General features: G+C 47.9%; 1 protein-coding gene across 1 annotated transcript in view; it reads left to right on the top strand.

Annotated features, from left to right (window-relative positions):
• Positions 1–6,031: 6,031 nt before the first annotated feature.
• SPSB4 (splA/ryanodine receptor domain and SOCS box containing 4) overlaps positions 6,032–24,143 on the top strand; it is an 80,749-nt gene continuing 62,637 nt past the window's right edge. The window contains exons 1-2 of the mRNA XM_019438066.2: positions 6,032–6,636; positions 21,703–22,549. Coding sequence (XP_019293611.1) covers positions 21,856–22,549 — 694 coding nt within the window. The 5' untranslated portion in view covers positions 6,032–6,636; positions 21,703–21,855. The remainder of the gene's footprint in view (positions 6,637–21,702; positions 22,550–24,143) is intronic.

Here is a 24,143-nt window from a genome sequence, read left to right as displayed (position 1 = left end):
AGGAGTCAGATGGCTAATTAACTGAGCCACCCAGGTGCCCCACTCTTGCCAATTTTATTCAACATAGTATTGGAAGTACTAGCTACAGCAATTGGGCAAAAAAAGAAAGGAAGGAAGGGAAGGAAGTAAAGGAGGGAGGGAGGGGAAAGAAGGACGGTAGGATGGTAGGACAGTAGAAAGGAAGGAAGGAAGGAAGGAAGGAAGGAAGGAAGGAAGGAAGGAAGGAAGGAAAGGCATCCATTAGAGAAGTAAAACTATCACTATTTGCAGATGACATATTATGTAGAACCCTAAAGACTCCACCAAAAAACTGTTAGAACTAATAAGCAAACTCAGTACAGTTGCAGGATACAAAAGCAATATGTGGAAATCTGTATTTCTATTAATATACTATTAGAGAAATTAAGAAAATCCCATTTACAAGTGCATCAAAAAGAATAAAAAACCCAGGAACAAATTTAACCAAAGAGATGAAAGACTTGTATATTGAAAACTGTAAGACATTAATGAAGGAGACTGAAGAAGGCACAAATAAATGGAAAGATGTTCTGTGATCATGGATTGGAGAAATTAATGTTGTTAAAATGTCCAAAGCAATCTACAGATTTAACAAAATCCCTACCATAATTCCAATAGCATTTTTCACAGAAATAGAACAAAGGATTCTAAAATTTGTATGGAACCATAAAAGGCCCCGAATAGCCAAAGCAATCTTGAAAAAGAAGAACAAAGCCGGAGTCATCACACTTCCTGATTTCAAACAATATTACAAAGCTATAGTAATTGAAACAGTATAGTATTGGCATAAAAACAGACATATAGATCAATAGAACAGAATAGAGAGCCAAGAAGTAAACCCATGCATGTAAGTTCAATTAATTTATAACAAAGGAGCCAAGAATATACAATGGGGAAAGGACTGTCTCTTTAATAAATGGTGTTGGGTAAACTAGACAGCCATATGCAAAAGAATGAAATTTGACCACTATCTTACAGTGTACATAAATAATCACTCAAAGTGGATTAAAGACTTATATATAAGATGTGCAGCCATAAAACTCCTAGAAGAAAATACAGACAGTAAGCTCCTTGACATAGGCCTTGGTGGCGATTTTCTGAATCTGATATCAAAAGTAAAAAGCAACAGGGGTGCCTGAGTGGGGCAGTCAGTTAAGTGCCCAACTCTTGATTTTGGCTCAGGTCATGATCTCACATTTTGTGAAATTGAGCCCCATGTCAGTCTGCTTAAGAGTCTCCCTTTCCCTCTCCCTCTGCCATCCATCCCATCTCTTGCTCTCAAATAAATAAATAAATAAATAAATGGGACTGCATCGTACTAAAAAACTTCTGCACAGGAAAGGAAACCATCAACAAAATGAAAAGACAGCCTACAGAATGGTAGAAAATATTTGCAAAGCCCATATTTACTAAGGGGCTAATATCCAAAATGTATAAAGAACTCATTCAACTTAATGGAAAGAAAATTTAAAAAACCAATCGTATTAAAAAAATAAGCAGAAGTTTAAAAAATAAAAATATAAAAAAATTTTTATAATTAAAAAAAAAAAGAAACAGAAGATCTGGATAGACCTTTTTCCAAAGATGAAAAACAGATACCAATAGGCACATGAAAAGATGCTCAACACCACTAAGCATCAGGAAAATGCAAATCAAAACCACAATGAGATATCACCTCACACCTGTTAGAATGTCTATTACAAAAAAGGTAAGAGGGGTACCTGGATGGCTCAGTTGGTTGAGGGTTCAACTCTTAATTTCAGCCCAGGTCATGATCTCATGGTTTGTGAGTTAGAGCCCCATATCAGGCTCTGCACTGACCGTGTGGAGCCTGCTTGGAATTCTCCCTCCCTCCCACTCTGCCCCTCCCCTGCTCTCTCTCTCTCTCTCTCTCTGAAATAAATAAACATTGTTTTAAATTTTATATTTGAGAGAGAGAGACAGAGACAGAGTGCAAGCCGGAAAGGGAAAGAGAGACGGAGACAGAAACTGAAGCAGGATCCAGGCTCTGAGCCTTTAGCACAGAGCTGGACCTGGGGCTTGAACTCAGGAGCAGTGAGATCATGACCTGAGCCAATGTCAGACACCTAACCGACTGAGCCACTCAGGCACCCCAATCAATAAGCATTTTTAAAAAAAGAAAAGATAGTAGTATTGGCAAGGATGTGGAGAAAGTAAAACCCTTGTGCACTGTTGGCGGGAATATAAATTGGGGTAGCCAGTATGGAAAACACTATGGAGGTTCCTCAAAAAATTAAAACTAGGATTACCACATGATTCAGGAATTCCAATTCTGGATATTTATCTGAAGAAAATGAAAACAATAACTCGAGATATCTGCACCCCATGTTCACTGCAGCATTATTTACAATAGTCAAGATATGGAAACAACCCAAGTGTCTACTGATGAATAAATGGATAGAGAAATTTTTGGTATATATATATATATATATATATATATATATATATACACACACACACACACACACACACACACACACACACACATACACAATGGGATATTATGCAGCCATAAAAAATGAAATTTTGCCATTTATGACAACATGGATGGACATTGAGGGTATTATGCTAAGTGAAATAAATCAAAGAAAGACAAATATTCTATTATCTTTTTTATATGTGGAATCTAAAAAAATAGAAATAGAAATAGAAATAAACCAAGCTTATAAAGAATAGACTGGTGGTTGTCACAGGTGGGTGGGTGGAGGGGAAGAAATGCTAAAGGGGGGTAAAAAAGAGAAAAAAACCCGTAAATCTCCATCCATGGTTATAAACAAGGAGAGTGCTCATGTTCTATGTTATTTCTTCCTTCCTTCCTTCCTTCCTTCCTTCCTTCCTTCCTTCCTTCCTTCCTTCCTTCCTTCCTCTTTTCTTTCTTTCTTTCTTTCTTTCTTTCTTTCTTTCTTTCTTTCTTTCTTTCTTTTTCTTTCAAGTAGGCTTCACGCCCAACACGGGGCTTGAACTCACACCCCTGAGATCAAGGCTTGAGTTCAAGAGTTGTATACCTAAGTGACTGAGCCACCCAAGAGCTCCTCTATTTTACTACTTTTAACATTAAATCTACCATCGTATTCTCAGTGTATGAGCATATATTTTTCCATACTGTCTAAATGAACTTCAACATTTAGTCATTAAAATAATTATTTATATTTTTAATGCATACAGTACACATAGACTGATACTCAATATTAAATAGTACTTTAGGTCATTTCTGAGTTCCTGAAAAGGCTCATCATTAAATACTTTGGATTGTGCTCTGTAGGAATCATGTTATTGAGTCCGGAAAAAAAATTAAATGTGTTAATGGAATGTGGTAGATGTAGCGTAGTCCCTTAAACCAGTTATTTAAAAAAAAAAGCTTTTTTAAAAAGATGCTCTGAATCTAGTAGAAATTATTGGTACTGAGAATCTATCTGATTAAAAAAGCCCTATCTCTGTTCAAGCATAGAGCTAAACTTCTAAACTGAGATGCTGTTTTCACAGACTCTGAGTTATGGTTAAATACACAGTTGGGCTGACACACAGTTTAGCAATCAAGGTAGTATCTGCATTTAAAAAGAAGAAGAAAAAGAAGGAAGAAAAATGAAGTTTGCTAAGTCAGTTTAGTGAAAATCTCCCACTCTGGTATCTGACCACCCTCCGTATCTGAACAAATTCCTCATCTCTCACCCTAGTCTGCCTTCAGCAAGAACCCTGTGGGGTTGGTGTAGCACGGATCCCCATCACCCCTGATGTGTGCTAATTTTCTATCCACTGACCCCCACCTAGTTCCTCGGCTATAAATTCGCACTTGTCCTTGTATTGAGTTGAGCCTAATCTTTCTCCCCTACAACAAAACCCCATTGTAGAAGCCCCCCTCACCCTTGAACAAAGTCTTCCTTACCATCTTTTACAAGTGTCAGGAATGGTTTAGCATTGTTTGTCCACCCAAAGAACTATTATAAGCCATGAAAATGAAGGAACTACAGGTGCATGCATCAGTGTGGATGAATCCTGTTGAGTCCAAACAGCAAGTCCAAGAGTATAGCATTAATAAAGTTCAAAAAACAAATACATAAAACTAAATAAGATGATGTTTAGGCATATACATATAACTTTTTTCAAGTGCCTGCATATGTGTAAGTATATCAATACAGATAGTGGGTTTTGTTTTGTTTTGTTTTGTTTTTGCAGAGGCAAAAAGATGTACTAGGAAAGGGGCACACAGGGAACTGTAGGAGCCTGGCTTTGGATAGTGGGATCATGGGTGTATTATATTGTGAATAAACACATAAATAAATGTAAGTGCCAGGAAGACTCCCTGGAGACAATTGGCATACAGGCAGAGAGCTGGAGGGTGAATCAGAGTTATCTGGGGTCAGGCTCTATCAGGCAGAGAGATCACTGTGTGCAAAGGCCTGTGTCAGAGAGAGACAGCTCAACTTTCTGGAGCTGCTGAGAGGGTCTCAGCACAGTGTGGCCCAGAGCAAAGTTGCATAAAAGTAAGACTGGAGTGGGGTGCCTGGGTGGCTCAGTCAGTTAAGCATCTGGTTTTGGGTCAGGTCATGATCTCGGGTCCATCAGTTTGAGCCCCACGTTGGACTGTGTGCTGACAGCTCGGAGCCTGGAGCCTGCTTTGGATTCTGTGTCTCCCTCTCTCTCTCTCTCTCCTCCACTCATGCTCTCTCTCTTTCAAAAATAAATAAACATTAAAAAATTAAAAAAAAAAAATGAGACTGGAGCTCAGGAGCTAGCCTCAGCTAAGAAGTGGGAAAGCATCCTGTAGGCCATGGGGTACCAGGGAGGGAGAGTACTGACTTTAGGGAAAGTACCAGGACACTGACTTTAGGAAGACAGCTCTGGCTGTCTACTCACTGTGGGAGTGAGTCGGCTGCCCTCAAGCAGCCTAACCACTGTCTGTCCCTCCAGCTTTGTCTTAACCACACACCAGTCATGCTATAGGCTCTGTGCTGGGGTGGGTACCTAGCTAGGTGATCATCCCGTCCGTCTGCCTCCAGGAGCTAATACTTGTAACTACCTTCACCAGGAAACATTCCCAGACTGCCCTTCCCAGCCCGGGAAAGGAGCTCCAGATCCTCCATCAAAACATTTCCCTCACTGGTTTGAATGGTCTTTACCTGTCTGTGTTTTTGGCGAACCGGCGCTTGTTGCATTTAGGCTCTTTGGTGCCCGGCACAGAGAGAACGGGGATCAGACCAAATGACTGTGGAATGGAACTGAAGTCAACCCCGGGAGCAGAGACGAGGACACCCAGACCAGGAACTTTCAATTTCCCCAAGGAAGCACCCCCTCGGCCTTCGCTCTGGCCACGCCCTCTGCCTTAGGTCTCCGCTCTGGCTGGGGAGGAGGCTGCCCACCATCAGCTCTAGGAGCCGGTACAGCAGAGAGACCCATCTCCCTGAGCCTCGGGTGGGTGGGGAAGGCTCCGCGAAGCAGGTGCAGTGTGAAATTGGGATTTAAAGACGAGCTGAAGCCTGCTCTTTAAAAATAAAGTGTGGACACGTGTCTGAAGAAGAGGCTATTAAGCCATCCTCTTTTCCTGGCTGCTACTTCCCACGTGCGCTGGGTAGAGACACCAAAGCTGCCGAGTGACCGAGGGTGTCTCCTCCCTCTCAGGGGCACCCACCCTGGAGCTCCCCGCGCGCTTGAATGAATGGGGGAGGACCCGTGCACATGAATGAGTGCGGGAGTGAGGGAGTGCGCGGGTGAGCGGGCGGGTGAATGGCGACCGCGCCGACTCGGCACGGGGGCGCGGGCGCGGGCTCCACTTCCCTCTCCCGCCAGCTGGTGGCCTCGGGAAGGTGGCGGCGCCGGCAGCGGCCGGAGCTGGGACGGGCCGGGGCGCGGGATGGTGGGGGAAGGGGCGTTCCCGGCGGCCGCGCCTTCCGCGGCTATTGGATTAGTGGCCTTCAGGGATGAGCTCAGCCGGATCGGCTTTCAGCTGCAGCCTCCGGGCCGGCCGGGAAGGCGGGGAGCGGGCGGCGGCGGAGGAGGAGGAGGGGGAGGCGGCGGCGGCTGCAGCATCCAGAGCTGGCCGCGGCGGCCGGCGCGCCCCGCGCACAAAGGCGCCCAGCCCCTGGGGAAGGCGATGAGCACACCGCAGCCTGGGCCAGGACCCCAGCTCCAACTACCGAGACGTGCGCCCAGGGCGCCGGGGAAGACGCAGGGCGCGCCAGGGGCCAGCGGCCGAGGCGCGGGCCGTGAGCCCTGAGCCCTGAGCTCGGGACTCGCCGCCCTCCGGGTCAGGCGCGGAGCTTCGGAACGGCTAGCGCGCGGGCCTTGGCGCGTCCCCGGAATCCGCGCAGGAAAGCACTGCCCCACTCCCACCCGACCTCTCGCGCCCTCCCGCCGCGCCCGAGCGCCAACTTCCCCAAGAACGCTCCAACTCCAGGCCACCCTGCCGGGCAGAGGGGGCGCTGCTGCTGGGCACCGGCCGTGAGGACGCGCCCCTGGCCCTGGGGAGCCAGCCGGCATCTTCGAGGTTTCTCGGGCGCCCCTGAGTGGGCGGCGGCGGCGGCGGCAGACGCCTCTTCAGGGAGTGCAGGACCTGCCAGCGCTGGCGATTCCTCCCGGCAGGCGCTCGCCCTCTCTTTTATGGTGAGTATTGTCCAGCTTCTGGCGAGGGGCGCCCTTGGGCGCGCTGGAGCCGGGCGCCAAGATCTGGCAGCGCGGACCTCGTGCGGGCAGGCACTCACCACAGCGGGAGCTCCTGGCACGGGTCCTGTTCGGGTTCCCGGGAATTCCTCTCTGCAGGCTGTGGCGGTCCCAGCTGGTTTGGTTTTGCGCTCAGCCTTTGGGGCGTTTGGGGCTGGCCCCTCTTGCCGTAGGTTCGAAGCCTGCCGCTTCTCTGTAATGGAGACAGCACGAAAAACTGGCCCCCGAGTCACCCTGCCTGGGTTTGGGTCCAAGATCCGTCATTCACTGGCTGGGTGACCTTGGGCAAGGAGCCAAACCTCAGTTTCCTCATCCGTAGGATGGGGATGGTCATGGTACGTATTTTATTGGAGTATTGGTAGGATCTACGAGGTGGTGCCTGTAACGCCCGTAGACCCGTGCCTGGCACAGAGGAAGTACTCAGTCAAATGCTACTAGCTACATTATTATTAGCTGGGTGAGCCCAAGCGTGTCACAACTTTCCGGAGCTGTAGCAGCTCCTTCGTCTATTTAACGGGGACTGAATAGATTGTGGGGGTCTGGGCGGGGTCAGGGGATTCGGAGCCGTGGAAATTAAGGGCCTGGCACGCAGTAGGCTGTGAGGAAGTGGTGTCTGTTGTTATCGTTTACTCTAGACGCTGGGGTAAGAGAGCGCTGCTCGCTGCTCGGGGCCAGTTTCTGGCCTTGCCTGGAGACAAACTTGGTGATGCTCAGGAAGGGAAGGGAAGGGGTCGCGAGCTCTGCGAGTCACAGATAGGGGTAGGAGGTGGGGTCTGGGAAGGCGGGAGGAGGCCAGAGCTTGGAGCGCGGCAAATGTGGCTGCTCGGGTAGCGCAGGACGCGCCACGGGCTCCGAGCCAGGAGGGGACACCAAGCCCAGGACCTCTCTCTGGTGGGATAAGCTGAGAAAGTGACCTATCCAGCCTCCCTAATGGCCGACCGTGGACTATTGCGGACTGGAAAGGAGGGGAGGGCAGTTTTGTACCGCTGTCACCAAGAGGCGGAGAGTTCTGGGCTCTGGAGACAGGCTAGAGTTCGAATTCCGCCTCCACCATCAGCCCTCCGTGTGACCTTGGGCAAGTACTCTAATCTCTCCCAGTTTAGTTTCTTCCTCTGCCCTATCCTCCTCCAGGGGCGGTTGGGGGTGGGGGGTTGTGAAGAAAGGAGTTCTCTCCTCTCTAGGAATCTGAGCCCCCATCTTTCCACCCACCTTCTGCCCTCCCGCAATCTGATGAGCCTAAATCCGGAAGACGTGAAATGTTATGCCTGAGCCTCAGGGAAACGCTGTTAAAAGGAGGATCCAGGATCTGCCCACCCTCTTCCCGGCCGGTCACCGCAGCATAAGAAGAGATCAATGTACTAAATCTCTCTCATCTCTCCATCTCTGTTTCCCCACCTTCTCACCTCTCTCCTCCAGACATATTCTGCCCCTTCTGTCAGGCTGATGGGGGAACCTCTTCTCATCCTGCAAAACCTTCATTTGTTTTTAAAGCTCTGCAGATTAATGGAGTTTGCAGAAAGACAAAAAGTGTCAGTAGCATGATATAAGCAAGCTTTACACAAGGGCATATTCCTCTGAAACACATACTTTCTCATTGATTCAATTTTAAAACTTCCTTAAAAAGTAGTAATAAAAGTACTTTAAGCCACCTTTGGCAAGAAGCAAACAACATTCAACTTGCTGGCCATTCCACTCAAATACCTCTCCAGTTTGCATTTCTATTTTATTTCAAAGACTGATAAATTCAATGATATGAAAAGAAACTCTGCACGGGAAAGAAATCACCATAAATAGTCAAAAGTCAAAGTAGGGGGAGAATTATTACTCCTATCCAAAGGGCTCATCTCTTTAATATGTAAAATGTTCCTCATGTCAATAAGCAAAAGACCAAAACTGGATAAAGATCATAAACAGTCCACACACACAAAATGAAAGCGAAATGACACTTAAACATGTGACAAGATGCTCTACCTCCCTCAATAAGAATGCAAGTGAAAACATGCACTCTTTTCACTTACTTACTTATAAGTAAGATAGGGGCCCTGGGGAGGCTCAGTTGATTGGGCTACCAATTCTTGATTTCAGCTCTGGTCATGATCCCAGGGTCGTGAGAGTGAGCCCTGAGTTGAGCTCCACACTAAGCATGGAGCCTGATAAAGATTCTCTCTCTCTGCCCCTCTCCCCTGCTTGTGTTCTATCTCTATTAAAATACAAACAAACAAACAGAAAACACGCTACAATAAGATATATATTTTTTTCACTTCAGCAGATATTAGCAATAAGCATTTATCAGAAACATCTTTTAAAATTTAAATCAAAGCCCTCTCTCTCTTAGAACCTTCTCCAAGCTGCCACACAGTAGAGCCTGGTCACCGCCAGGGTCTTCCAGGTCTGGTTACTGCCCCCTACTCCCTTTTGCCATCATTTTCTTCCCACATTGCCCTCCACTACCGGCCTTTCTGGTTTTGCTGCAACAGTGGAAGGACTTCATTTGCTGTTCCCCCTCCTAGACTACTTTTTCTCTTCGCTTTTCTTAAGACTGGCAGCTTCTTCTAGCTTGGGCAGGCCTGTCCTTGGGGGACTTCACTCCTCTCCCAGGAAGTGGCCCAGGCCCAGGCCACTACAGTGTTCCTCATCTCTCTGTGAACAGACCCAGTTCAACTCACCAAATGGGGGCTACTTAATTCTGAGTTGCCTGGCCTGTTGTCACATAGCCAGGCTCTTGAAAGGTCCCTTCTCTGTTGTTATAAGAACCAAGGGTCTCAGGGCAGCTCCCTGGCTAGAACAGGCCATTCTGTGTAGAAAATCAGGAGGGTGGTGGGACCTGGGGTGAAGTTACCAGGCAGAAGCGTCTGCCTCATAGTCATTTAAAAAAATTAGTACATAAATGTGTGCGCTTAATTTTTGTGGACATAACCATATGTATTTGGTTAAAGAAGATCAACAGCAAAATATATGTAAAATATCAACACATTTTTAATAAAACATGGTTCCTAAATAAGTCAACTAGTTTATCTGCTGCTGCTCAGCTCAAGAAATAAGGATCTGTTCGGAGGCTGTGAGAAAAAGTCGTCTCTGCTAAACCCGTTGGGAAAGAGGATGGTGAACCCAAATCAGATATCATGGGCCTTGTGGACCTTTCCAGGGCAGTGTTGACTGTGTGTGATTTTTGCTTCACATATTGAATTTAGAACTGAATCCCCATTTAAAGTGTGTACTTGGTTTATTATTTTTTTTAATGTGTACTTTAATTTTGAAAAAAGTGTTTATTGCTTAAAATGCAAAATATACAGGAGATGTGGAGTGGATATTCCTTCTTCAACCCAACAAGTACTTTCTAACCTAGCCCAAGGGGCCAGGTGCTGGCTGGCTGCTGCCAGGAGGTAGAGGAGAGTCGGGTGCTGGCTTTGCCAGCAAGAAATGCAGCATGCACTGCAGAAGACAGCAGAGATGAGGGTGCACAGAGCAGGAGGGCCGGCAGAGAGGATGCCCAGCCTGCCTGGGGGGAGCAATCAGCCAGGCAAGTGAAAGTGGGAAGGCTCCTAGGACACCAAGGTATGGACAAGATGTGGTGCTTGGGGGAGTCTGGCATGGGTACCCTGGGCTAGGCCATGCTGGGAGGCAGTGCGGGAGGAATAAGCAGGAGCAGGTCTTGGGGGCTGTTGTGCCAAGCCACGGGGTGCAGCTTCCCCTGAGAAGCCACGTGGAGAGGTGAATGAGAAGATGGGTGGTGGCTTGGTCAGATTTACCCCTTGGCACTGTGGAAGTGGGCTTAGGGGACACAGACTGGAGTCCAGGAGCCCCATTAGGAGACCATTGTAGTAATCCAGGCAACAGCTGAGCTGAGGGAGAGCTGGAGGCATTAAATGAGAGGGATGGGGGGGAAATCCATGGCAGAAATGGGGGTGCACAGAGGGGAACCTGGTATGCTGGAGAGGGAAGAGGCTGAGGTTGAGCCCTGGACATGTACTGTTGGGTCATCTTCTCCCCAGATGTCTGGTATCCCAAGAAGGTGAGCATGCCCCCAGACGAGGCTTGTGGTAGAGACCAGGTGGCTTTCCAAGGCTGTTTGAAGGAGCACCTAATCTGGTGGGCAGAGGCTTCCAGCAAGAGGGTTGTGGTGCTGAGGAGAGAAGGCAGGGCTGGATACCCAGTTTGGAAGAATCTGCAGAGGCCGGAAATGAGAGAAGACACATGGAGAGAGAGAGGAGCAGAAACAAAAGATGTGACCTAGGGGGTACCCCCAGGTTTATGGGGCAGGCAAGGTTCATCCTGGAGCCAGGAGGTGGCAGGAAGCTGCCACGAGTTCTGTACCTCTCTATGTGCACAGGAGAGGCCCAGAGCAGCTCCCAAGTCACCCACCTGGCTTAGTGCTGTGAAATGTCATTGGTGGGGAACATGGAGCTCTACTTTCTCCAGGAGGGAGCCGAGGTTGTTTCAGTTAGCCAGACCACAGAGATGGCTCCCCTCTCGGCCGCATCCTGTGAGATAGGTTGAATTACATAGATTCCTGGGGTCGGGGACTCCCTCTCACCTGTCCTCCTCGCCCCCACCCCCACCCCCATCATCTCTCTCTGTCTCACTGTCTTCCCTCTCTGGCCTCCCTGTTTTCCCAATTCCTCACCAGCCCCTTTTCCTCTCTTGCCTGCTCCCTGGTATCTCAAAAATGCTCCCAGAGACCTCAGGCTTAACAGAGGACCTTCAGAAATCCCAGAAGGTGCCTATCATGATCTCCTCAATCAAGCCTGAGGCATGAATACTTTTGCTTTTCTTTCAGGCATCCTGTGTTTTCCCACAACCAGTTAAACCAAATGGGCAACGTTCAGCTTGGGAGACAAACGAGGTGCTGGACCTGAAGATTATTGTGTTTTCCTCATGGAATTTTCCCTGAGAGGGTCCCAAAGTGTAGCACCCTCCCCCAGCCCCTGTGGTCCAGCTTTGCTCTAGCCCGAGCCACGCTGCGCCTCACGGAGGCCAGCTGTCCCTCAGAACAACCCATATGTGCCTGGGGCTGCCCTCTGGGTATGGGAGCAGCTGCAGGGTGACCAGGCCTGCCCAGGCTGTATGTGTATCAGGGCCCCTGGCCTCCCCTGCCTCAGAGGAGTGTCTCTTTCAAATGACCTTGCAAAGCACGCTGGCCTGGTCTCCGCCCAGCAACCTCCTTCATCCCATCCTCTGCTCTTCTTGCTGGCTGACAGCCTGAGCTTCTGCCTTGGGGGCTCCTGGCTCAGTCACGCGTGGGAGGATTCCCATGGAAACCCCACAAGAAGGAGAGGCTTGGGAAAGCCTCATTGATTCACACTCTAGGAAGACAGGCGTGAGACGGTTCCACCTGGAACTGGACAGATGGCTCTCTTTGTGAGCTCTGGGGAGGAAAAGACTTGCCCACCCAGTTGTAGCGTGAGCTCCAAGCATGGGTATAGAGGGGGAAAGATGATGGGCGTCAGTGGAGAAAACCTTGGAGGTTCTTTAGTTCATTCATCATTGGTGGTTGCGCTCTGAATGAGCATCTTGTGATGAAACAGCCCCTCTACTTAATGTTTGTATTAAGAGAATCTTAAAAACATCCCAGTCAAACCAGATTAGGGTAGGTATCATTGGCACCATTGGAGAGGCAAACACTAAAGAATAAAGATGGAAATGAATTGCCTGAGCTGCCGGAGCTCTGTACTTCCAGCTCATGCCTCAGTGGAGGTTCTTTTACTCATTTGCTCAGGCTTGTGCGTTGTGTAGACATTCACCTAGCCCTTGCTCTGAGCCAGAGCCATGGAGACTCCCTGGGACTGCAGTGAGGGGACCCAGCCCTCTTCTCGAGTTGTTTCCTTGCTGGTGGTGGGCAGGCAGCTAAGGAGAGTCACGGCCTCCTGTGATTAGTCTGGTGGAGACAAGTATCGGGGCTTTGCAAGCAGGGAAGGAGGCTCCCCAGAAGTGTTGATTCCCGAGCTGAATTACCCACCTGTGTGCCTGTGGGGGTGTGCAGGGAGAGGGAAGGGACGAAGGCAGCAGCGTGTCAGGACAGGAATGTGTGGGCTTACGTGTGCCTGTTGGGAAATTCTGGCAGGTTGGTAGGGATGCAGTGAAAGGGTTTGTGTGGAGGCCAGGGGAGCACTTTGGGAGGTTAGGGTTAGGGGTCTGCACTTTATCCTGCTGCAGAAGATTGTAAGCAGGGACATGATTAAATTAGTTTTGCATTTTACAAATGCTGTAGTATACATTGAAAAGCAGTATGCCTGGGTGTTGTATGGAAACCAATTTGACAGTAAATTTCATATATTAAAAAATAAAAAAATAAAAAAATAAAAAATAAATAAAAAAAAAAAAAAGAAAAGCAGTATGCCGTCTGTTAAAGGAATTCAAACGGTATCAAACTGCACTGTTGTTGTTTTTTTTTATAGTCCTTGTCATTATTCAGACCTGTCACTGGGTGTGACTCCTTTGGTGTGAGCTCTCCCTAGAGGGACACGGTCTGGTTTTATACTTCCCTGTAGCCTCAGCTCCCCAGGGAGGCAGCATCACTGTTGGTTACAAGTAGGACTGAAATCCATACCTACCCCGTAAGTCTGAAGCCAAAGGCCACACTCAGAGGAGGGTGGCTCACCCAGTCATTACCAATTCCTGCAGCATCTGTCTTGTGGCAAACCCCATGCCTGGGTGAGCCTGGCCAGGCCTCTGAGAATGGGATTTCTGGTCCCGTGCCTCTGAAGGCTGAGTGTCACATTTTGCAAACCGCTGAGGCTCCTTAAGCGATGCAACCTCCACGCTTCACATCCCCTTGTTTCTCTGTCGGGTTGCAAGACCCACCAGGGTCCTGGGAAGGGCAAGTGGCAATTTGGGTTTTTGTTTTCTTGCTCAGTCATCGTTGAAGCCCCAGGGCGGACCCTGCCAGATAATGTCATTAAGCATCCCATCCAAGCGTAGACTAAGAAATTAAGTTTGGTTTGGGGGGAATGTGAAAGAGGAACCATTAAGCATTGTTCAGTATGCCCTCTGCTTACTGGGTTGAGAGACGATGTTATTATTCCTATCAGGAAGTTGGACTTTGTCGTATCTCCTGTGTGCCTGGCCCGGTGCCACGTCCTGTGGTGGAGACAAGAAATGTGACAAGCACCCACTCCTGGCTGAAGAGAGAAGGCAGGGACTGAGCCTGACCTGGCCACTGCTCTATCCCTAGCTCTCAGCAGCACAGAGCCTGGCACGTGGCAGCTATCCTCCAAGTGTTTGTTGAATGAATAAATGAGAACTAGGGCAGGAAGTGTGCACAGCAGTACCTAACAAAGGGGCAGATTAGATACAGCCAAGAGTCAGGTGATCAGAGGCGATGACAGTGTTAATGGCAGAACTAGGCCCCATGTCCTCATCTCCTGATTACATCCTCTAAAAAGCAGAAAGTGAGACCTCCCTGAAGGTCAGTGTCACCTCTCCACATGCATACATGTACTCTACCCTGTCTTTAGAGCATGGTGCCTCTGTCTGTGCTTGGAGGGGAGCAGAGACGTGCAGGTGAGAGATTCCTGTCCTCAGAGGAGCACCCCTAAAGGTAGAAAAAAAGCAGATCAATAGGACTAGAGAGACCAGGCTGGCTCTGGGCGGACAGAGGTCTGGGGCAGGTCCCTCGAGTCCTGGTGGATCAGGGCAGGCTTCCTGGAGAAGGTGGAGCTCTCAGGCAGGATTGGAAAGATGAGGAAGGAAGGACTAGGGACTCCACCCCCCTGGACACAGACATGAAGACTGACCTGTGCCCCGGTTTAGGAGTTGGGACTCTGCATTGCTAATTTCCTTTCTCCCAGCTCTGGCCTCGAGCCGGTTGTCAGCTGGTCCTTCTGTCCCTCGATTCTGATCCTGACCGTTGCCCGTGACAGGTTCCATGGGACTAAAACCAAATTTCTTAGCCCCTCTTTTATTCATTATTCACTCACTAGTTGCAGGAAACCTAAGATGCTAGAACTTCCCTGGGGTGAAGACTATAGAGGCCGTGAGTCTTGGCTGGGTGCAGGGAAGGTGAGAGCAGAATAGGGCCCCCGCTGCAGACCAGGGTCTGGGCTAGAAGCTAACACATAGTCCCCTATTGTTGAGCGTTTGTGCTGGTCTCCATTCTTCACTGCTGTGAACCACTCTGCCCTTCGCTCCGTCGCTGAATCCTAGTGCTCACCCGTGGTTGTGTCTTTAGGGTGCGTTCAGGGCCCAAAATGGCAATGTCAGAGAATATACACAGTTTAAAGAAGCACTTACCATTTACTGGGTACCTCCTGAGTGCCCTGGGCCATTCCAGACCTCCTTGCAAAGGCAGGCAAGGTTAGCACAGAGTTAGCAGCCCTTCTCAGGTGAGTCTCAGAGAGGTGATGTCCTTGCCCAAGGCCCAGTGGACAGCCAGGCATTCAAACCCTGCCCTTCATTATAATGTGCAGTCGCTAGTTAGTGGACATCAGCACTCTGCGTGGGTCCTGCCTTGGGGGGGAGCAGCAAAGGGGCCATCTGTTATATGTCTGCCTTGCCTCACCCCAGTGTGGGCAGCCTACGGGATCCCCACATGCCACTGTTGGGACAGAGGCCTTGAGGCCCTGAGACTGCAGCTGGGAAGGAGAGCCTTTGCCCTCAGGGACCCAGTGCGGGTCTCCTCTGGGGATGTGGTTTCGCTGTTGCTCTCAAACACCTTAAAGGTGTCCGTTCAACAGCAACAACTCTCAAGCGGGCCTGGCTGTGCACAAGGATAAGGCAGTTTCCCTTAGATTCGCCCTGTGTGGGCCACACAGCTCTGATTACAGGAAGAAAAATGGGAGAGCATGGGCTTGTCCTACCATGGCCCAGGGGTCCCTCTCAGTCCTGCCGCTTGCTAGGAACCTCTCTGAGCCTGTTTCCTCATTTGAATAAAGGGGCAGATGCCTTACAGTTCCTGGGAAGCGGCTGTCATGCCACTTGGCACAGAGCGAGTGCAGATACTTAAGGTTAGCGCTGGAGAAAGCATAGAGGAGCGCGTGCGATGGGGGCTTTGGCTGCAGGATGGGAACTGCTCTGCTGTCCTTTAGCCGTTTGCTTCGGTCAGGCTGCTTCCTCTTGGCACCTTAGTTTCATGGTCTGTTAGCTGGAACTGTAAGGTGCCTTCGAGGCAGATTCCAACCCTTACAGTCCGTTGCATCAGGGCAGACTGTACAGACTTACAGAGACGGCCCTGGATGAGTGTCGGTTCTATTAACGGAGTCCCCACACACAGCCTGCACCTCTCACACGTTATCTTGTTTATTTCTCATAATCAGGTTGAGGCTCAAGGGCTGAGTGAAGGTTGCTATGAAGCTCTAAGGTGAATAGAGAAAAAAAGCAAGTTGTCTTGCTCACTGAACTACAGTGTCCAGTTTTCTTGTACACACAATGGGTCCTCATTTCTGTCTGGACCCTTTGGGTTTGACACCCCCACCCCCTCCTCACTCCCCTGCCTCTTCCCTTTTACTCCTCCCCCTGCCCTCCACAGAAATGGCAACACACCTCACATAAGGTTCTGCACTTTGTTTGACTTCATCATCGGTACGTTCTTTTCTCCAGTTGCATAGTATTCCATTACATGGATTTACCATAATTTATTTAGCCTGTCTTTAGTTATGTTTCCCCCCAATATTTTGCTATTACAAACAATGCTGCAGTGTATTACATCTATATAAAATATTTGATATATACATGTATTATATACATATTATATATAATACGTATTTTATGCATCTGATGTATTATATGTATGTACATAGTTCTGCATATTTAATACTGAATAAATACTGGCAGTGAAATAGCTAGGTCAAAATGTATGCGCATTTCCAATTCTGATAGACGGTGTTAATATGTCATCCACTGAGGTCACACCATTTTACCTTCACTTTAGCAACATATGAGCCTGTCTGCTTCTCCAGGAAGGTGTTATCCAACTTTTTGAGCTTTGCTAATCTGATAAATAAAATGGCATTTCATTGCAGTTCTAACTTGTTTCTCTCTCTCTTTTTAAATGTTTGTTTATTTTTGAGAGAGAGTGAGTAGGTGAGGGACAGAGAGAGAGGAGAGAGACAATCCCAGACAGGCCCTGTGCTGTCAGTGCAGAGACCCACACAGGGCTTTGAACCCACAAACTGTGAGATCATGAGCTGAGCCAAAATCAGGAGTCCAAGGCTTAACCGACTAGCCATCCAGGTGCCCCCTAACCTGTTTCTCTTTTATTATGCATTTGGTGGAACATCTTTCCAAAGGAGCCATTTGTTTTTCTTTTTGTGTGAACTATTTCTTGTATCTTTCACATTCTGTATGTGGGTTGGTCTTCTCTTAGCAATTTGTTTGTCATATATTTGTAATCTGTGTCTTAAATATTTCCCCATATTAAAACAATAAGCAAGTCTAACTTCTTTCATGAGTGCTTTTTGTTACGCCATTTGGTTATTTCCCATTTTCATTTCTTTTTTATTTTTTAATAAATTTTTAATGTTTTATTTCTTTTTGAGAGAGAGAGAGAGAGACAGAGAGACAGAGTGTGAGTGGGGGAGGGGCAGAGAGAGAAGGAGCACAGAATCCGAAGCAGGCTCCAGGTTCTCAGCACAGAGCCTCACGTGGGGCTCGAACCCACGAACCATGAGATCATGACCTGAGCTGACGTTGGACACTTAACTGACTGAGCCACCCAGCTGCCCCCCGCCATTTTCAGTTCTTATGTCTCATATTTGTGCCTTCTCCCCACCCTTTACATGATTAGCTTAAATGGTTTATGTGTTTTATTGTTTCCTTATTTTAGTCATTGAAGTTCTGCATTTAAAGTACAGTTAACAATATATGAAAATATAAATTATTTAACTTTAGGTGAAATGACCTGAATAAAGGCCCATGATGCCATTTTTTAAAAAGAAAATTCACTAATATTTTGTAAATTAAAAAAAAGATAAACTGAAATAATCTAAATGCTAACACTGTTTACATCTGGTTAATGAGATAGGTGGTGATTTACAGTTTTGTACATTTTTTTGAATTTTCTAGAACTTAGAAATTAGTTTTCTAATTAATAGACTTTAATTTTTAGAATAGTTGTAGATTTATAGAAAACTACATAGAAAATATGTACAGTTCCCATATACTCACACCCAGTTTTCCCTATTATTAACATTTTACATTAGTATGGTACATTTATCACAGCTAATTAACCAATATTGATACCTTGTTAACTAAAGACTATGCTTTATTCAGATTTCCTTAGTTTTCTCCTAGTATCGTTTCTCTGTTCCAGGATACCATATTAAATTTAGTTGTCATGTCTCTTTAGGTAGGCTCGCCTTGGCTGTGACAGTTTGTTCCTTTTTCTTTTTTTAAGCTTATTTACTTATTTATTTTTGAGAGAGAGAGAGAGCCAGTGTGTGCCCTCAAATACGAGAGCAGGGGAGGGGCAGAGAGAGAGGGATAGAGAGAGAATCCCATGCAGCCTCTGCACTGTCAGAGCAGAGCCCAATGTGGGGCTCGAACCCACAAACCATGAGATCATGGCCTGAGCCAAAATCAAGTGTCAGGTGTTTAACCGACTGAGCCACTCAGATGCCCCAGATGTTCCTCGTCTTTAACGCCCTTAACAGTGTTGACGAGTATTGGTCAGGTATTTTGTTGGATGCCCCCCATTGGAATCTGTCCTATATCTTCGTCATGATTAGACTGAGGTTATGGGTTTTGTGGAAGAAGACCATAAAGTACTATTTCATTACATCATGTTTTATCATTTCATGACATACTATCAGCATGATAATGATATAATAATTAATAACCATATAATAGATAATTATAATATGGTAGATTAAATGATTGCCTTAGACAGTTTTTGTGTTTTATTGGTTTTGTTTTGTTTTGTTTTTGTGGTACTTTTTTCCCAAAGAATTAGTTCTCACATTAGTTCTATTGTTTTTCTATTTTATTATGCTTAATTCACGTATTTTCATTTTTTATACTTACTAGTATAAGTACACCTCTGAGTAGTAGGATCCCACAGGTTTTAAGATACGGAATGTGTTTTGTTATTCTTACTGTGTATATATTCTGCAAATTCTATCTAGGTTTCTTTTTTTGATTTGAGTTGTTTAGAAGAAAGTTTTTAGGGGCACCTGGCTGGCTCAGTCGAGTAAGCTTTCGACTTTTGGTTTCGGCTCAGGTCATGATCCCATGGTTCATGGTTTCAAGCCCCACGTTGGGCTCTGCTCTGATAGCATGCAACCTGCTTGGGATTCCCTCTCTCTCCTTCCCTCTGCCCCTCCCCCCACTCATGCTCCCATGCTCACTCGCTCTCTCTCTCTCTCAAAATACATAAATAAACTTTAGAAAAAACAGAGTTTTGTAAAATATCCAAGTGGTAGGGTTCTGTCTCATATTTTTGTGATTAATTTTTAGTTTTTCTTTTATGTTATTAGATTCTGTATTATCTCTGCTTTTTCTGTAAGGTTTACTTGTGGCCTGATAAATGGGAAATGTTTTGATATATACCTCAATTAACCCTGCCTTATTAATTATGCAATTTTTATTTTTTTATGTCCTTTGCTAATTTGGTTCACTGATCTGTCAAAAGCTTACAAAGGTACATTAAAGTCACCTGCCTCTGCTGTGTATCTATCTGCCTGTTCTTCCTTGTTATTGTCTGTAGCTTTTGATCTGAATTTTGGTGCTATTATTTGGTATGTTAGATCTTTAATATTGTTGCCTCTCTTTGCTTTGGAGATACCTCTTTTAAAAAAAATTTTTTTTAATGTTTATTTTTGAGAGAGAGAGCATGAGTGGGGGAGGGGGAGAGAGAGACAGAAACACAGAATCCATCGGAAGCAGGCTCTAGGCTCTGAGCTGCCAGTACAGAGCCCAACTCAGGGTTCAAACTCACAGGTTGTGAGATCATGACCTGGGCTGAAGTCGGATGCTTAACTGACTGAGCCACCCAGGTGCCCCTGGAGAGGTCTTTTATATGTAGCATATGGTTGGGAGTTTTGTCTTATTTTCCAACTTACATTTTTTTTTTTTTTTTTACTATGGCCATTCATTGACACAGCTAGTATTTCAGGCTTAGTTTTACTATCATATTTTATGTCTTTGTGTTATGATTTCTCTTGCTTCTTACAGCAGAATCTTTCAGTGTGCGGTCTTTTGTGTTGTGTTCTTTCTGACAGTTTGGAAGCTTTGCACTTTAGTTCTTCTAGAGGTTGCCTTTATAACTATGTAAGATGCATTTTATCTTTTTTTTTTTTTTTTTTAGACTGTGCTAGTTGTCTCCCTTCTGAAATAAGTGATCACAAAATTACTTTACAATTTAGTCACAATTTTTATATGCTTTGTGACAGCTTTTTTCCGGTGAATTTTCTTGATTTGCCATTTGTTGTTGTTGTTGTTCTCTCCCTCCTTTATTTCTCCTGTAAGCATCTTTGACTATGTCGTGTGCTAATTCCTCTAAATCAACGTTTTGCAGGGGATTTATGCAGAGGGGAGGTGCCAGGAAGTATTTTAGGAGAGCAGGATTGCTCCCGGTTCATGGTAATTTTGTTCCTAGGACTGAGGCCGTGATTTCTTTTGGCCTCCCTTCTACCCAGCAGCAGAGTTCTGTAGCTATGAGCTTCCCCCAATCTCCCACTCTGCCTCAACAACACACTGCTTCCTGTGACGATGGCAGGCCTGTGGTTTTCTTGCTACCCCTGCCCTCCTCTGTCCTCAGGGTGTCCGAGGCAGCTCCCACTGCCAGACCACATACCCTGCTCCCACTGTTCTGTTTAGGAACCGTTGGGTTTTTTCCATCAGAGAGTGCCAGCTACTGGTTGGCTCTGCCAGCTTTATCCGAGATCTGCAGCCACAGGTGTTTTCTGTAGGTGTTTTCTCACCCCCGTTTGATCTTCGCTGCTTTTGGCAGTCCTTTACTGTTTTTGGCAGTCTTTCCTTATAAGTTGTGGTTCGGGTTACAAATGTGTTCTGGTTTTGCTGAAGATAAAATTTGCATTTCTCTTTCTCTTTCTCCTTTATTTTAGGTGATTTGGGATATGAAAAGAAGTAACTGTATTCTGCTATCTTCGGGCTGTCTAGTGTTGCAAATTTTTACGTGCTCTGGTTTCCCCCAGATTAAACATTAGCCAGAGCTCTCTGGATAGGGTTGGCATGTGCTGAAGTTGGGGTCTGCAAATAGAAGGAAAAGAAAATGAGAGTTGAGAATAAAATAGGAGAGTTAGAAAGGAATCCATAGTATACTTGCTGTGCTGTGTAGCAGCAAGTTTCTTTCCTTCTCCGTTTGGACTGTGGCTGGGAGTGGGCCACTGTTTGGGTGGGAGGTTGTGGCCAGGCAGAGCAGGGCATGAAAAATGCCTGCCTCTTGGTCTGTCTCAGGGGAAGTCATTCTGAGCCCAGCAGCTCTTAGCCCAGAGAAGCGAGGGCACATACCTCTGCCCTGGACTGGCTGCCGGGCTCACCTCTCCATCTTTCCCCACACCCAGGGCTTGTCCAAGCAGCCCAAGCACTCTGGGCTCTGGCTGGCCTCCTAGAGATGGTGGCCAAGTCCTCCTCCCTGAAAACCAGGATCTTGCCTCAGAGGAGCTTGTCCGGGGTCAGTGTTGTTAATGGTGTTTACGTGCCCAAAGAAAAAGCATGCTTATCTGAAGGGAAGGGGTGCTTGTGGGATTCCCAGAGGATAGAGCCAGAGAGGAAAACCTGCCCCCAGAGTCTCAGGCTTGGCCCTTTGTATTACTGTCTCTCCAGATTACCACCCCACCCAGAGGGTGCTATTTATCCCCATTTTACAGATGAGGAAACTGCAGGCCACGCAGCTTCGAGTTGGAGACAGGTATTTGGATGCAGCTTTTTCTGGCTCCAGAGCCTGGACCCCAGCTCCCTCATTCCCCCTGCCTCCCGCTCCCCTTCCCATGGAGACCCCACCCCACCCTCAGATGGCTGTCCTGTGTCCATGTTCACGTTATTATTCACACAGCCCCTGGGCATCACTGGCTGTCGGTGCTGCTGTTGTAACCCGTGCACTTTGCTTCCTTCCAGGAGCTTGGGCCCCTGCCCCAGCCCGGTAGAGGCTGTGGAGGTAGACGGTCCAGAAGCCTGGTACCCAGCCCGGCGGCCCATCCCTGGCTGTGGGGAGCGGAAGCTCCCACGAGGTAGCGGTGGCCTGCAGCGGCCCCCTCCCGGCAGCGAGCCATGGGCCAGAAGCTCTCGGGGAGCCTCAAGTCGGTGGAGGTGCGAGAGCCGGCGCTGCGGCCGGCCAAGCGGGAGCTACAGGGAGCGGAGCCGGGGCGGCCGGCGCGGCTGGACCAGCTGTTGGACATGCCGGCGGCGGGGCCGGCGGTGCAGCTGCGGCACGCGTGGAACCCTGAGGACCGCTCGCTCAATGTCTTCGTCAAGGATGACGACCGGCTCACCTTCCACCGGCATCCGGTGGCCCAGAGCACCGACGGCATCCGCGGCAAGGTGGGCCATGCCCGGGGCCTGCACGCCTGGCAGATCAACTGGCCGGCGCGGCAGCGTGGCACCCACGCCGTAGTGGGGGTGGCCACGGCTCGAGCCCCCCTGCACTCCGTGGGCTACACGGCACTGGTGGGCAGTGACGCGGAGTCGTGGGGCTGGGACCTGGGCCGCAGCCGCCTCTACCACGATGGCAAGAACAGGCCGGGAGTGGCCTACCCCGCCTTCCTGGGGCCCGAGGAGGCCTTCGCGCTGCCGGACTCGCTGCTCGTGGTGCTGGACATGGACGAGGGCACGCTCAGCTTCGTGGTGGACGGCCAGTATCTGGGCGTGGCCTTCCGCGGCCTCAAGGGCAAGAAGCTGTACCCGGTGGTGAGTGCGGTGTGGGGCCACTGCGAAGTCACCATGCGCTACATCAACGGCCTTGACCGTAAGTACAGAGTGGGGGTGCCTGGCGGTTTCAGAGGCGGCCTGTCGCGGGACCAGTTGGGGAGGGCGGCAGGAAGCAGGCGAGGCCCCACCTTCCGTGGTCGCTGGGCATAACCCTGCTGTGTAGAGTATGTGGACTCTCCTTTACTGGCTTGGTGATCTTGGGCTGTGCCTCAGTTTTCCCACCTGCAAAAGTGGCACAAGGACAGTAACCTTGGGCGGGTTGTTGTGACGATCACATACCATAATAATGTATATGACACGCTGAGAATGGTGACTGGCACCTAATAAGGGCTTCCTGTGTTGATGCGAATCATGAATCTTGCTGTCTGTATAACGGTTATGCAAAATGAGGTCTCCTCTGTGCCAGGCCTCAGCTCACAGCAGGAGGAGAGGGACAGTAGAAGATAGAGTCCCTGCACACGAATGCCATACACTCTGAGTTAATATGTATAATAAGTGTAGTAAGTGATGATAATAACGACTCTCCTGTATTGACCACCAGCTGAAGGCAGGGACTGGACGCTCAATTCCCAGCTCTTCCTGGTGAAGAATAATCATCTCTAGCTGATTATTGCCTCCTGGGAATGAGAGCCAAAAGTTGTAGAATCTCTTAATTTTTCCAAGAGGACCCAGAAATCTAGATTTGTGTGAAAGATCCCAATTTTCAGGAGTTGGCAGCTGCTGAAAACACCACGTCATCAAACAAAACACCCTCGCAGGCTGTAGGCAAGCCCCCAGGCTGCTGGGGTTGATCCCTGGCAGCTCTAAGGCCTCCTGTCAGTTAACATGCACCATCATGTTGTCAGGCAGCTTCAAAATCACGGCAACAAAAATGGTTATGTTTTTAGGAGGTAGTCATTCGGAGGCAGGGTGGCCTCTGGACAGAGGCATCTATGGCCACCAGCTGAGCGGAGCCTTGTGGGCTTATGCACTCCTCATCCAAATAGACTTCCTGCCACACCCCTGACACAGGTCACAGAGGCAGGTGCTTAAAGCCTGAATTCCAGTTTATTCATTTCAAATGAGAGATATAATTGCCCCCATTTCAGGGAGCAGAGCTACAGAGAGCCAGGGTCTACCTAGGTCGTCTGTCAGCCGCTGAAACTTATTCTTTTCCCACGCTGCCCCCCCTCCCCCCACCTTCAGTTGAGGCGCTGAGAGTAACACCCAAGAAAAGAAGTCAAGAACAAGATTTTACTCAAGTAAAATTTATATTTACTTGAGTATAGGTTAGGTTGACTGTTTTCAAGGGTGCCAGGCCAGCAGAAAGTGGCTGGTGTGCTCAGCTGTCTGGTGTAATAGGTGACATTCTTGCTCAGATTTCCTTTTCATGGTTGTTGAACTGAGATTGCCATTGATGGCAAAGTGTTGTTCTGTTTTCTCTGATTTATCTGGTTAGATCTCAGAGCAGCTGAGTGTGTGCTGAGAAGGGCTAGTTTAATCATCCCAGTGCCATGTGGAGAATGTCTGGAACCCTCACAGACATGGGGAGCAGGCAAACCCCAGTACCAAGAAAACCAATGGCAACAACAAACACTCTTTCAAGCAGAATTGGGAAATTTACTTGCCAGAATTTATCCTGGGACTAGAAG

This window comes from Panthera pardus, unplaced genomic scaffold (assembly GCF_024362965.1).
Source record: "Panthera pardus isolate Hobbes unplaced genomic scaffold, ASM2436296v1 HiC_scaffold_16, whole genome shotgun sequence".
NCBI lineage: Eukaryota > Metazoa > Chordata > Mammalia > Carnivora > Felidae > Panthera > Panthera pardus.
The sequence above is the reverse complement of the archived record's forward strand: the minus strand, read 5'-3'. Positions and strand labels throughout refer to the sequence as shown.